This window comes from Oncorhynchus mykiss, chromosome 16 (genome assembly GCF_013265735.2).
Source record: "Oncorhynchus mykiss isolate Arlee chromosome 16, USDA_OmykA_1.1, whole genome shotgun sequence".
Taxonomy (NCBI): domain Eukaryota; kingdom Metazoa; phylum Chordata; class Actinopteri; order Salmoniformes; family Salmonidae; genus Oncorhynchus; species Oncorhynchus mykiss.
In genome coordinates, this window is record NC_048580.1 from 49,831,465 (window position 1) to 49,845,663 (window position 14,199).

At 43.3% G+C, this 14,199-nt stretch overlaps 2 protein-coding genes across 3 annotated transcripts in view; both read right to left on the bottom strand.

Moving 5' to 3' along the window:
- LOC110492201 (V-set and transmembrane domain-containing protein 2-like protein) overlaps positions 1–1,701 on the bottom strand; it is a 31,183-nt gene extending 29,482 nt beyond the window's left edge. The window contains exon 1 of the mRNA XM_021566297.2: positions 1,374–1,701. Coding sequence (XP_021421972.1) covers positions 1,374–1,491 — 118 coding nt within the window. The 5' untranslated portion in view covers positions 1,492–1,701. The remainder of the gene's footprint in view (positions 1–1,373) is intronic.
- A 6,932-nt stretch (positions 1,702–8,633) lies between these two features.
- Positions 8,634–14,199, bottom strand: part of LOC110492202 (beta-catenin-like protein 1) — a 40,725-nt gene continuing 35,159 nt past the window's right edge. Inside the window, exons 14-16 of one of the 2 annotated variants that reach the window (XM_021566299.2) lie at positions 12,932–13,069; positions 11,553–11,625; positions 8,634–8,974 (exon numbers count right to left, since the gene is read on the bottom strand). In XM_021566299.2, coding sequence (XP_021421974.2) covers positions 8,886–8,974; positions 11,553–11,625; positions 12,932–13,069 — 300 coding nt within the window. In that variant the 3' untranslated portion in view covers positions 8,634–8,885. The remainder of the gene's footprint in view (positions 8,975–11,552; positions 11,626–12,931; positions 13,070–14,199) is intronic. The other variant, XM_021566300.2, reaches the window with a different exon arrangement.

The window sequence follows — 14,199 nt, forward strand, 5'->3', positions numbered from 1 at the left end:
ACTGGGTTACTTGGATAAAGTTTTATCAGCGCAACATATTCCCCGTCTTAAGCTTTTCCATGGTGGACTAACGAGCCCTGGTGAGGCAATGTTCCTCCTCTGCAGTTTTCCTCCTCTGCTTTTCCTTAAATTAAAAGTTAATGAGTCATCAGAGAGATCTCACTTCCGTCCCTAATCACACCACCCAACATCACACTATACTTCACACAACCCAACTATAGAAATGATACCATGCATGTTATCATACTAGTATCTGCTAGTAATACCAGTGGGCATAATAGTGACGTTAGAAATAGTGCTGGCAGAAGTAAGAATCTGATGTTACACTTTGTTCCGGGGTATCATCAGTATCTTGCTCAAGGGCATGGAGGCACTTAGCCTCACACGCAATCTTCTCTTCTCGACAGTCCATTTTTATACACATGCCAAACTTCTGCCCACACATCTGCTGAGCTGACAACCAAGCAGCTGGAATCTCAAACAGATGATGATGAACCCAGACAATACATGTTTATCTGAGTGATGCAACTAACTGTAAAATAGACTGCAGGAAGCCAGAGAGAATGTTGGTGCATCATAAGAGAGAGATGTTTGAATCCTCCAGTTAGTAACAGAATTTTGACCATTGTAGCCTACTATTGGACTACGCACTGCTTAAATGGCACTTGTTATCCACTACATTCTGAAAAAGATGAGTATTGTGTCAGAATATAGGCTTGATGTATTCAACCACCTGCAGTGGTTCTTTCAACGGTTAATTTTCAGAAGCTGATCATTACATTGTTGTAACTATACAATTACGAGGCCAAAATCAAAGCAACCCAGCAGACATAGTTTTGTTGAAAGAAATAGATATCTTCCACACACATATATTTGGATAAATACAGTTGATTGAGATGAACATTACATTTTCAATAACAATATGTCATTCAGCAATGTGGAGAGTTGCACCCCCACGAGGTATTTTCATCATAATATTTCTGCCCCCACTATTGTCCTGATATGACGTAAATAGGATTGTCAGTGTGCTAAGTATTAACTTTTATTTCACAGAAAAAAACGGTATCTACAGATTTGTACATAAACAAATGAAAAAAAGTTAAATAACAGTGCATATAGAACATGAATTAGCTGCCGGCGCTTGACTACCGGCAATATTCATGTGCAAAATAAATCCCTCATCCTTCTACCTCAGGTGTTCCCTTTATAAAGAAAAACACCTTTGCATCAGTTGCCTCCGCCCTGATCGTAAGCTACTCTCCCCCTATAACCGCAGTATCTTCCTGGTGTTTACTGTCAATTGTTCCTTTCCGCATGTTGCACACTAATATCATTAGAATTTAACCGAATAAAACATTAGGACAGAAACGTACCGTTCCCGGAGATGTGGTTCTCTACCTCTGCATGTCCACCTTGCCTTGTGGAGGCACTAAGTTGGATGTAGAGTCCCATGTAATGTAAAGTCCCTACTATTACCCCAAAGGCTCCCATCTCTTTTATTTGAGATTCCGTATTCTTTGCCACTCTCTCACATTAGGTGTACTAAGTTTACAAGATCAAATCCAGGCAACGTGTTGTATAGATAGACCCGGATTTTAAACAAAAGCGCAGATCGCAGATATGAAGCGATTTGATGGTGCAGCCACCCTCTAGTGCAAATCGCTGATTGATACCTCGCTTCAGCTCGTTCGGCTCTGGATGCGGCGGAGGGAGATTTCTCCTCACACACAGAAAGGGGAGTGAGTGCCTTGCAATGGGGAATATCAATTAGGCGGAATGATCTGAGCAGGTTATTTGTTCATTAAACTTTTACAAGACGGTCATTTTTAAAGCTGTATGACCATCCATCTTTGACAAACTATATCTATCTGTCTGCATTTATAGCATACAAAAACAAACTAAGACAACTGATGCAACACATAAATTAACATGTTCAATTAACCCTGGTAGGACATCAACAGGTGGAGAATTTATGAATGTCTTTGCCTACATCAGTCACATGTTGCTAATCAGGATTCCAATAACTGGAGTTTGCTTTATTGGCTAAGTGTCCAATGCACAGTTAATGCACAGTTAATGTATTCAGCTCCACTTGACAGTTAAGATAGAATTTGAGAAAGAGGTATATTGAGGACAATTCATAGCTTTGGGGGAAAATATTTTCCTGATCGTAAAGCCTAACATAGGGTATTGTCTCCAGTCTGGTCGTAAAAGCACACAGACACATCACAGCCATTTCAGGGACCAAGGACACAGCACTGCACAATCAGCCCCTTGGACAGTGCCAAACTGACAGGATGCGCTCTTCGCCCTGGATGCACAGTTGCACACAGCACATACAGTGGACAGACTGTGGGATATACAGTGCCTTAAGAAAGTATTAATACCCCCTGACTTATTCCACATTTTGTTGTGTTACAGCCCAAATTCAAAATTGATTAAAAATAATGTTTTCCCTCAGCCATCTACACACAATACCCATAATTACAAAGTGGAAACATGCTTTTTGGATTATTTTGCAAATTGATTGACAATTAAATACAGAAATATCTCATGTACATAAAGTATTCACACCCCTGAGTCAATACTTTGTAGAAGCACCTTTGCCAGCGATGACAGATGTTTTCCACACCTGGATTGTTCAAAATTTGCCCATTATTCTTTTCAGAATTCTTCAAGCTTTGTCAAATTGGTTGTTGGTCATTGCTAGACAACCATTTTCAGGTCTTGCCATAGATTTTCAAGTAAAAAAAGAGAGGAGAGAGGTACTCAGTAATGTGTTGTATTGGATTTGCCCCAAACATTAGACTTTGTATTCAGGAGAAAAAGCGTATTGCATTGCCACATATTTTGCAGTATTAATATAGTGCCTGGTTGGAAATGGGATGCATGTTTAGGAATATTTTAATTCTGTTCAGGTTTCCTTCTTTTTGCCCAGTGAATTAGGTTAGTGTTGTTTAAGTTCTCCTATCACAGTCATTAGACTAACTGTTTTATGTCATCATTGGCTTCATGGTGAAATCCCTAAATGGTTTCCTTCCTCTCCAGCAACTGAGTTAGGAAGGACACCTGTATCTTTGTAGTGGCTGGATGTATTGATACACCATCCAAAGTGTAATTAATAACTAATAGGTGCTCTTCTTTGCGAGGCAATGGAAAACCTCCCTGGTCTTTGTGGTTGAATCTGTGTTAGAAATTCACTGCTTGACTGAGGTAACTTACAGATAATTGTATGTATGAGGTACAGAGATGAGGTAGTCATTCAAAAATAACATTAACCACTATTACTTCAAATAGGTCCATGCAACTTATTCTATGACTTGTTAAAAGCACATTTTTACTCTGAACTTATTTAGGCTTGCATAAACAAAATGATTGAATACTTGACTCAAGACATGTCAGCTTCTCACTTTTTTATTAATTTGTAAAATTGTCAAAAAACATAATTCCACTGACATTATGGGGTATTGTGTGTAGGCCAGTGACCCCAAAATATATTCAGGCTGTAACACAACAAAATGTGGAAAAAGTCAAGGGGTGTGAATACTTTCTGAAGGCACTGTAGCACAATCCATCGGGAATAGAATTTGTCATAAATCAACACAATTATCTTCTTCACAGAATTAATAACCACATAATTAATAATTCACTCGGTTGCAGCCACACATGTACTCTCATATTTACTAACTTAAATGTCTTGTGTTTAGAGATGGATACATTTGATGATAAGTTACATCTATTTTGTTTTATGAGCTGTTCAAGGAAAACAGGCTGGAGCAAACATTTTCAGAATTGAAGAGCACAATTAGGAAGATCATGTGGTTAATAATGTTCATTCACAGTGACCTCTGCATGAGATATATCATTACAACCTTCATGGTAAAGGAGCTAAGGGCCTGATATTACATCTTCCACCAGAAACCAATTATTCAATAACATTGAAATTGCAGTTTGTCTTCCCACTTACACCATGTACACTGCAAGGAACCAGGGAGAAAAATCACAGCACACGGTGTTCAATTCAATCACTTGGAAAATACAATTATTCTACTTCCTCTCAGCTGTGAAATTGCTGTACAACCACTGTTAACATGGTGGTGTCATAATCACTGATAAGAGATGCGTGGGGTACCTTCCTGCCAATACAATATGCAAATAACAATTCTCTCCTTATAAGCGATATTAGAGGCCAGCTTGCAGAGCAGCTGTTACGCTGTTGGAGAACGGCCTCCTTTGCCTCATCCCTGCCGCGACGACGCCACTGCAACGTGAGACAGGAGTGATTGGCATGGCAAGATTGCTCCCACATGTTCTCAATAAACATTGCTATGGTGATGATGTCATTGAGCCTCTGCTCGAGCCTGGGCCGGGGGCTCGCACTCATTTGCATGTTAAGTTTGATGCTGTGGCAGAGCATCAATAAAAATGCACTCCCTCATGACACGCTTGAAGGCATATGGTCTCCTCTAATGCATCACACATACAAACACACAAACACAATACAATTCAGGATTCATTGAAACTACTTTACGATCCTAGTTACCAGGGAGATCACCATCCACGGGGACACACAGCCCGAACGATCATCTCCCCACAATTTCCAACCAACGCGTCTCCGGTACTCCAGTCCTCTAATCATTTGAATGTGTTGACAGTTGGAGAAATTGCTTGAGCTGCGCTGAGAATTCGAAAAGTATGAAAGCCAACGGTCCAATATTCTAGAACACTGCTGTGCGTACCCATACAAGTTTAGGACTCTTATGATAAACCGTTTAGACTGAACGTCTGCGAGCAAAATGAAGCATTCCATTTCTAAAACAACTGAATATTGAATTATGTCAACATCTGCGGTGAGCAAAGTGGCAACAGGGCCATGAGGCATAAACATAAACAAGAGTAAACAAAGGCATGGCACAGAAAGCTGCACTATTTAAAGTTCCAAGTCATCTGAATTGATCTCAACATCAAATGATTTCTGGTAAACAACTAAGTACCTTACTGTGATTGTTTTAAATTAAAATGGTAAAAAATAAGTAAAAATAGCTTCTTAGCTAAATGCAATTTCTCAAACAAAAATTTTGATAGGAATGGGAGTGGTCTGAGAGGGGTCTAATGGGAGGGATGTGTAACCTGTAAAGAACTGTTATCCCTTACAAAAATGTTGTTTTTCAACAAACTTTCTGCCAGTTTGTGGCAAATTTGATGCAAACTAAATAGTATACCACAATGTTCACAGAAGTTTGCAAATGCTCGCCACTAGTGGTGAAACTGGCAATCCTTTGGCAACAATAATATTTATTGCCACAGTTGGCAAACAGTTCACCAGAGGTTAGTGGCCAACAGTTCACAATGCAGATAGCCCAGTTAGCCAATGTGCAGGGACACTGGTTGGTCGGGGCAATTGAGGTAGTATGTACATTAATGTATAGTTAAAGTGACTATGCATACACGATAAACAGAGAGTAGCAGCAGTGTAAAAGAGTGGTGAGGGGCACACAATGCAATAGTCCGGGTAGCCATTTAATTACCTGTTCAGGAGTCTTATGGCTTGGGGGTAAAAACTGTTGAGAAGCCTTTTTGTCCTAGAATTGGCACTCCGGTACCACTTGCCATGCGGTAGTAGAGAGAGCAGTCTATGAATGCGGTGGCAGGGGTCTTTGACAATTTTTAGGGCCTTCCTCTGGCACCGCCTGGTGAAAAGTCCTGGATGGCAGGCAGCTTAGTGATGTACTGGGCCGTACGCACTACCCTCTGCAGTGCCTTGCGGTCAGAGACTGAGCAAATGTTGTACCAGGTAGTGATGCAACCAGTCAGGATGCTCTCGATGGTTCAGCTTGAAGCTCCTCAACCTGCTCCACTACAACCCCGTCGATGAGAAAGGGGGCATGCTCGGTCCTCCTTTTCCTGTAGTCCACAATCATCTCCTTAGTCTTGGTTACGTTGAGGGATAGGTTGTTATCCTGGCACCACCCAAACAGGTCTCTGGGCTCCTTCCTGTAGGCTCTCATCATTGTCGGTGATCAGGCCTACCACTGTTGTGTCGTCGGCAAACTGAATGGTGTTGGAGTCGTGCCTGGCCATGCAGTCGTGGGTGAACAGGGAGTACAGGAGGGGACTGAGCACGCACCCCTGGGGGGCTCCAGTGTTGAGGATCAGCGTGGCAGATGTGTTGCTACCTAACCTCACCACCTAGGGGGCGGCGCGTCAGGAAGTCCAGGATCCAGTTGCAGAGGGAGGTGTTTAGTCCCAGGATCCTTAGCTTAGTGATGAGCTTTGAGGGTACGTTGAATGCTGAGCTTTGATCAATGAATAGCATTCTCACATAGGTGTTCCTTTTGTCCAAGTGGGAAAGGGCAGTGTGGAGTGCAATAGAGATTGCATAATCTTTGGATCTGTTTGGGTGGTATGCAAATTGGAGTGGGTCTAGGGTTTCTGGGATAATGGTGTTGATGTGAGCCCTTACCAGCCTTTCAAAACACTTCATGCATACGGACGGGAGTGCTACGGGTCTGTAGTCATTTAGGCAGGTTGCCTTCGTGTTCTTGGGCACAGGGACTATGGTGGTCTGCTTGAAACATGTTGGTATTACAGACTCAATCAGGAACATGTTGAAAATGTCAGTGAAGACACCTGCCAGTTGGTCAGCACATGCCCGGAGCACACATCCTGGTAATCCGTCTGGCCACGCAGCCTTGTGAATGTTGACCTGTTTAAAGGTCTTACTCACGTCGGCTACGGAGAGTGTGATCACACAGTCGTCCGGAACAGCTGATGCTCTCATGCATGCCTCAGTGTTGCTTGCCTCGAAGCGAGCATAGAAGTGATTTAGCTCGTCTGGTAGGCTCGTGGCTGTGCTTCCCTTTATAGTCTAATAGTTTGTAAGCCCTGCCACATAAGACGAGCGTTGGAGCCGGTGTAGTACGATTCAATCTTAGCCCTGTATTGCCGCTTTGCCTGTTTGATGGTTCGTCAGAGGGCATAGCGGGATTTCTTATAAGCTTCCGGGTTAGAGTCCCGCACCTTAAAAGCGGCAGCTCTACCCTTTAGCTCAGTGCGAGTGTTGCCTGTAATCCATGACTTCTGGTTGGGCTATGTACGTACAGTCACTGTGGGGACGACATCCTCAATGCACTTATTGATAAAGCCAGTGACTGATGTGGTGTACTCCTCAATGCCATCGGAAGAATCCCGGAATATGTCTGTGATAGCAAAACAGTCCTGTAGTTTAGCATCTGATTCATCTGACCACTTTTTTGTAGACTGAGTCATTGGTGCTTCCTGCTTTAATTATTGCTTGTAAGCAGGAATCAGGAGGATAGAATTGTGGTCGGATTTACCAAATGGAGGGCAAGGGAGAGCTTTGTACGCGTCTCTGTGTGTGGAGTACAGGTGATGTTGATAGAAAATAGGCAGAACTGATTTAAGTTTCCCTGCATTAAAGTCTCCAGCCACTAAGAGCGCCACCTCTGGGTGAGCGGTTTCCTGTTTGCTTATTTCCTTATACAGCTGACTGAGTGCGGTCTTAGTGCCAGCATCCGTCTGTGGTGGTAAATAAACAGCCACAAAAAGTATAGCTGAAAACTCTAGGCAAGTAATGTGGTGAAAACTCTAGGCAAGATATTCTACTTCAGGCGAGCAAAATCTAGACTTCCTTAGATTTCGTGCACCAGCTGTTTACAAATATGCACAGACCCCCCCCCCCCAGCTCTTTGTCTAATCCGAGGTGAATGATCACTGTCCTCATATCCAGATGCTCTTTGTCTAATCCGAGGTGAGTGATCACTGTCCTGATATCCAGAAGCTCTTTGTCTAAACCGAGGTGAGTGATCGCTGTCCTGATATCCAGAAGCTCTTTGTCTAATCCGAGGTGAGTGATCACTGTTCTGATATCCAGAAGCTCTTTGTCTAATCCAAGGTGAGTGATCACTGTTCTGATATCCAGAAGCTCTTTTCAGTCATAAGATACAGTTGCAGAAACATTATGTACAAAATAAGTTACAAATAACACGAAAATAAACATAATAGCACAATTGGTTGGGCACACGTAAAACTGCTGCCATTTCTTCCAGCGTCATTTAAAAAAATCTGTGGCAACAGTTTACCAGAAGTTGACAACACAATGATTCTCACTAACTCCATTGCTCATGAATAAACCAAAGCCCATATCACAGAGTCTGCTTTCCAAGCACATTTCAGTTTCTACTAAAATCTGCGAATAAGGCCTACCCGCCCCATTGGGATTGCCAAGGAAGTCATCTGAACAGACATGGTGCAGTATGATACCAGCACCTTTATGTCATCATGGGAATCCCAGGCATCAGACCACATTACCACTACCTGTAGGGTGTCACGCTGTGATTTCACAACCCAACTGCGGCAGTCCTTCTGTGTAGAGGAGGCATACTGTATATTCAGACATCCTCCCATTAAATATGTATGCTTGAGATATAAATACCATTCTAGTCTTGCCAGATGATGACAAAAGGCCTGAGAGTAGTTGACGCACAACCTAAAAGAAGCATAGACATCATGTCCTTGGCCTACACAGTCTTCCCTCAATCCCTTCCCTCTTACAGCTAACACAACCCTGCCAACAGCAACAATGTGGGAAATAATTACACATAATTCACCTGCACAGAAAACAATCTTATCCGGATGGGATTTTATTACAAAATACACAAATCAAACAACAAACATGTGAGTCTGAAAGAGTTGCAGTCTAAGATTGCACATCTTTGTTATTATATTTTGAGTCACTATAGTCCAGCACACAGAGCGCAGTCAATACAGCTTCTCTGCACCTGCTGGACACTGGTATCTTCTGTCTGTGAGTGTGTGGAGACCCTCTGTTCTGGTCAGGTACTCCTCCCAGGGATTGGTTAGGGTTAGAAGTTCTCCAGCAGGTCCATAATCCTCTTCTGCTCACTCTCTTTGAACTCCTCACTCTTTCCGTCCCCGATGTTTTCAGCATACTCTGAAAAAAGACAAATCCCCAAGTTTAGTTTGGCGCAGTCTTCTTTTGAATCAAACCACTCCATGGGCATGGTTCCTGTAATCCACACAAATCAAAGGAATTGAAACTTAGGAGGATGTTCCTGAATGACAATGACATAACCGCTCTTTTCCTCTCTCTCACGCCCACACAGGAATACATGCATGAACACTGAACACACCAAGTTTCCCCATACGCATGTTAAATAACCCGTGGCTTAGTGCCGAGGCCAGAATACAAAAAAGGAGAGATATAGAAAAGGCTGCAGTCTGCAACCTAAAAATCTAGGATATACATTTTTCTAAAACTGAATCTCCAACCCTATGTAGATCCAGTGTTGTGCTCTAGCAGTGCAGTACGTTTATTCCTATATCCCCTGACTTACACCTTGTCTCTCAAGGGTACATACTTCAGCCTATATTCCCTGCCAACTCACACTAGACTCTTCTTTAACTGAGGCAAACTCGCTGTGGAACGCCAGGCAGTCACACAGGCGTAGCCTCTGAAAGCAGCAGTCTATTTGTGAGTCTAATGTGGAGGGGTGTGCTGTCAGAAGCCCAGCGCAGGTAGCCCCTCTTGCAGGATTACCAGTAAAGCCTGTGGACCCTTGAGAGAGGAGATCAAAAACAAAGTTTCTCTTTTAAATGCCAGAGAATAAAAGAGTTTCTGACAATGGCCTGAGGCAAGGGGAAAAACATGGCTTCAATAGACTGCTGGGGTGAATCATAAGGAGTTCACACAGAGGATTCATCTCCTCATGAGATTCAGTAACCATGACCATGAGCAGAAATTCAAGAGACTCGCACACACTTTCTAACACAGAGCGGCGCTCTGAATCTCATATTCATGATGACTGATAGTAAAACTATACACAGTGGTATTAAGCACTAACAAAAAACAAGACTCCAAATATTTTCTTGAAGTCCTAGATTCTACATCATACCCTGCTCATTCAGCCCCGAATGTGTGTGAGCCAGCAGGATTCCACAAATGACCCACACAATCTCAATATCCCCTAGAATTAGCCTCAAGAAGACAGGCCCACTCTCCAAAATCATGGGCTGGCATTCTAAGGCGCTCTTCCTGTCACTGTGGCGACCAGGCTGAGGGGAATATGGCGTGACAAACGCTGCTACCATTTGCCGGGTCACCGACTAAGGCTTCCTGCTCGATCGCAAATGTTGCACTTAATTTTCGAGCCAGTCTCACTGTCGACAAGTAGGTTAATCATTAAGGATCCCAGCCTGCAAACTTACAGAATGGAGAAACCTTTGAAATGGACCACTCCTGACACTTCACCTGTCAACTCTGATGTGTCACCGATGAGGCTATGAGCTGAAGAGAACAGGGAGTGCAGACTGAGGCAGTGCTTGTCAAGACACTCCGAAGAACTGCAATGCTTAATTTCTCCCAAGAATAACACCTTCAATCTATAGGTTGTAGTCTTATGCAAGACTTCAAAACCTTCGACAGCACCGGTTGGGAGGGTATGGCAGTCACACACACACACACGGGATCATCATGCTTCTGGATGGTATCGTCCACCACACGTGACTTCACAGGTTGGGCCCTTTTACTGAGCAGCTGTCGATCGGAGCTAGTTTAGAAAGCTACATTACATTATTAATTCCAACACAGTTTCATTGATACCTTGGTTCCACAGAACCTCCCACTCTGAGCTGAGGGCCAAGAGTCCCCATCTGGTGGGAGCCCATCAGACATTAAGGTAATTTCACCCGGCCTGGCCAGACCGCTGAGGCTGCTGGAATGTAGAGGCCTGGACAGACAACCTATATCATCTGGAGCAGACAGAATGTAATATACCTAGTGTATCATTCAACAGAAGTAATAATCTAGTATTACAATTTATTCTCAAGCTCCATATTATCCATAGAACGGGTGTGATAATAGGCAGCAATAAAAAAAATCTCTACATTTGGTCATCTCAAATTCATCAGTGGTCCACTCCAGACAGCCTTCACTTTCATTCTAAAAGATCAGGGTCAAGTTCAGAGCCATTGACATTCTCTCTGAATGTATTTAAACTGTTCATGCTGCCAAAGCCATGTCCAATGCAGGAGTCAGCCTTTTAATGGGGAAGATCAGGGAGGACCTTCCCACTAATGGGCACCCACACAGTGTCAGTCTCACACAGACGAGGGCAGCTGAGCATGAATGTAAGTAAGTAGTAACTGTTGGCTTTCGAAGGAGACAGGGGACATGGGGCTAGTGCTGCACATCAACATGAGACTCGCTACCCTGTCCAAGCTGTGACATGATGGATGTCTCTATTTACATCATTACATGTCATCAGGGCTGAGAGCCATACCGTCCACAGCTTCCTGGTCTTAGTTGACAATGACAGAGGTTAATAAATAACTCAAAATACAATCACATTAATATATAAACTAAAAACAGATAGTACACATGTATTTATGGCTTTTAGGTAAAGAAGGAAGGAGTGAGGCTGGTAAATAGGCTAGATGTTGTATGGCTTCGGAGTAGATCCATGTCAGTGCTAGTCTCTCTGCCTCTAGCAGGGTGTGACGTGGACCCTCACCTCTCATGATGTGCCGCACCACTTTGACAGAGCCTCCCCTCAGGTTCAGGATCTGATGCACCCTCTGCTGCAGCTGAGAGGAGAAAGGACAAAGGGTCATGACTGAATCACTAATAATGCTAGCATACTGTACACTTTGCCTCTGTGACATTGTACAGTTACTATATCACTCAGAAGTTAAGCTAAAAAGATAGTGTCTTGACAACTTCAAATTAGTGGATTTGGCTATTTCAACCACACCCGTTGCTGACAGGTGTATAAAATCGAGCACACAGACATGCAATCTCCATAAACAAACATTTGCACATCCTATGACACCACCTATGCAAAAAGTCAGTTCATAAAATTTCTGCTCTGCTAGAGCTGCCCTGGTCAACTGTAAGTGCTGTTATTGTGAAGTGGAAATGTCTAGGGTCAACAACAGCTCAGCCACGAAGCGGTAGGCCACAACTCACAGAACGGGCCGCTGAATCGCGTAGCTCGTAAAAATCGTCTGTCCTTGGTTGCAACACTTACTACAGTTTTCCAAACTGCCTCTGGAAGCAACGTCAGGACACAAGAACCGTTAGGCTGGACCTTCATGAAATGGGTTTCCATGGCAGAGCAGCCACACACAAGCCCCCCCCAAAAAATAAATAAATAGGCAAACGCAATGTCAAGCATCGGCTGGAGTGATGTAAAGCTCGCCGTCATTGGAAACAAGTTCTCTGGCGTGATGAATCACACTTCACCATCTGGCAGTACGACGGACAGATGCCAGGAGAAAGTTACCTACCAGAATGCATAGCGCCAACTGTAAAGTTTGGTGGAGGAGGAAAAATGTTCTGGGGCTGTTCATGGTTCGGCCCCTTAGTTCAAGTGAAGGGAAATCGTAACTCTACAGCATACAACATTCTAGAGGATTCTGTTTCAGCATTACAATGCCCCCGTGCACAAAGTGAGGTCCATACAGAAATGCTTTGCTGAGATCGGTGTGGAATAACTTCACTGGCCTGCACAGAGCCCTGAACTCAACCCTATCGAACACCTTTGGGATGAATTGGAACACCGACTGCGAGCCAGCCTAATCACCTAACATCAGTGCCTGACCTCACTAATGCTCGTGGCTGAATGGAAGCAAGTTCCTGCAGCAATGTTCCAACATCTAGTGGAAAGCCTTCCCAGAAGAGTGGAGGCTGTTATAGCAGTAAAGGGGGGGACCAACTCCATATTACTGCCCATGATTTTGGAATGAGATGTTCGACGAGCAGGTGTCTACATACTTTTGGTTGTGTAGTGTACCTACAAGGTACCAAATACAAGTAGCTGAATCTTCATATGTACTCTCTGCATACAGTAGGTATTTTTCATATTTAATGTAAATCAGCCCATGGCCCTACCTGGGATATCCCTGAGTTGCTGATCTCCACCATGATATAACAGAGCAACTGGAGGACAAACAGCCCAGCATCCAGCCTCCGTAGGTAGAACTCATCCTCCATCACATCATCCAGAATCTCACCACGTTTAACCATGTCCTGTTACACACACACACACACACACGGATAAAAACATAATTAAAGAAATAATATTCAAGTGTTATTTGTCAACCTTTCCAAATCCAATCTCTTTATTGATCAAGTCAACACACATATCAATTGATTTAAGAGTTAAGTGGCCAGGGGGTCTGCTCTGCTGCTTCTGCTCGCATGCACACCTGCATAGTTATCCATCTTAACAAAGCTGTCCATATGCCAATAACGTATGGCTGTCAAAACACAACGGCCACATTAATCATCATGAGCCATGCAACCGGACCGAGAAGAAGCGGCTTCTAGCATGTGGTGCATAACTCCTAACCATGACGACTTGACACCTGAGAAGAACTGCAACAGAACCGTGATGTGCATGTTAGCTCTCACCCTGCTGTCAGCCCAGGTGGAGAACATGACAGTTGGCATTCTTTACTGGATATAATTGCACCAATAGACATCAGCCTCCCCCTCAGGACTAAATCTATTTTCAAGGGATATTCTGGCATCAGAGAGGGAGGCATATTGCTGGCATGCACACAGCAGCAGTCAGTGTGCTCTAGTAGTCATACACAAGGGCATCCAACAGGAATATTAATCCGTGCTCTATATATGAGCAAACAAACAGGATCCTTTAAAGAGGTTTGTGATGAAAACAAACTGCTCTTCAAATGTGGATCCAGAGGGCAGTACCGAGTGCTTGACATTCAGATTCAAATACTGACGCCTGTCAGTTGACTTTAATTTGAAAGCATTACAACATTGAAGGGCTCCATTTCTTTAAATAAATCATATCAAGACACATTCAAGCTAGGCTAATTTATCTTTAGTATGCTAATATCAAAGACTAAACTATTTTGGGACATGTAAGCATTTGCAACTCTAGCCTATTTAGATGTGAAACTATAGACCTACCCATGATTGAAACAATGTTTAAAAAGACATCTGGTGATATCGCTGGTGCAGCTTTCAGAACAAAACTCCTGCCTGTTCTGAGACGGTCATTTCATATAGGCTACTGCATCAGACCAAGTGGATAAAAAAATGTCTGTATATGCTAATGTATAGCGAACCCTAGGGACAAGGGGACTGGCAAACCTACCAGCTAGTCTGTCCTCATTAATCTGAAAATAATT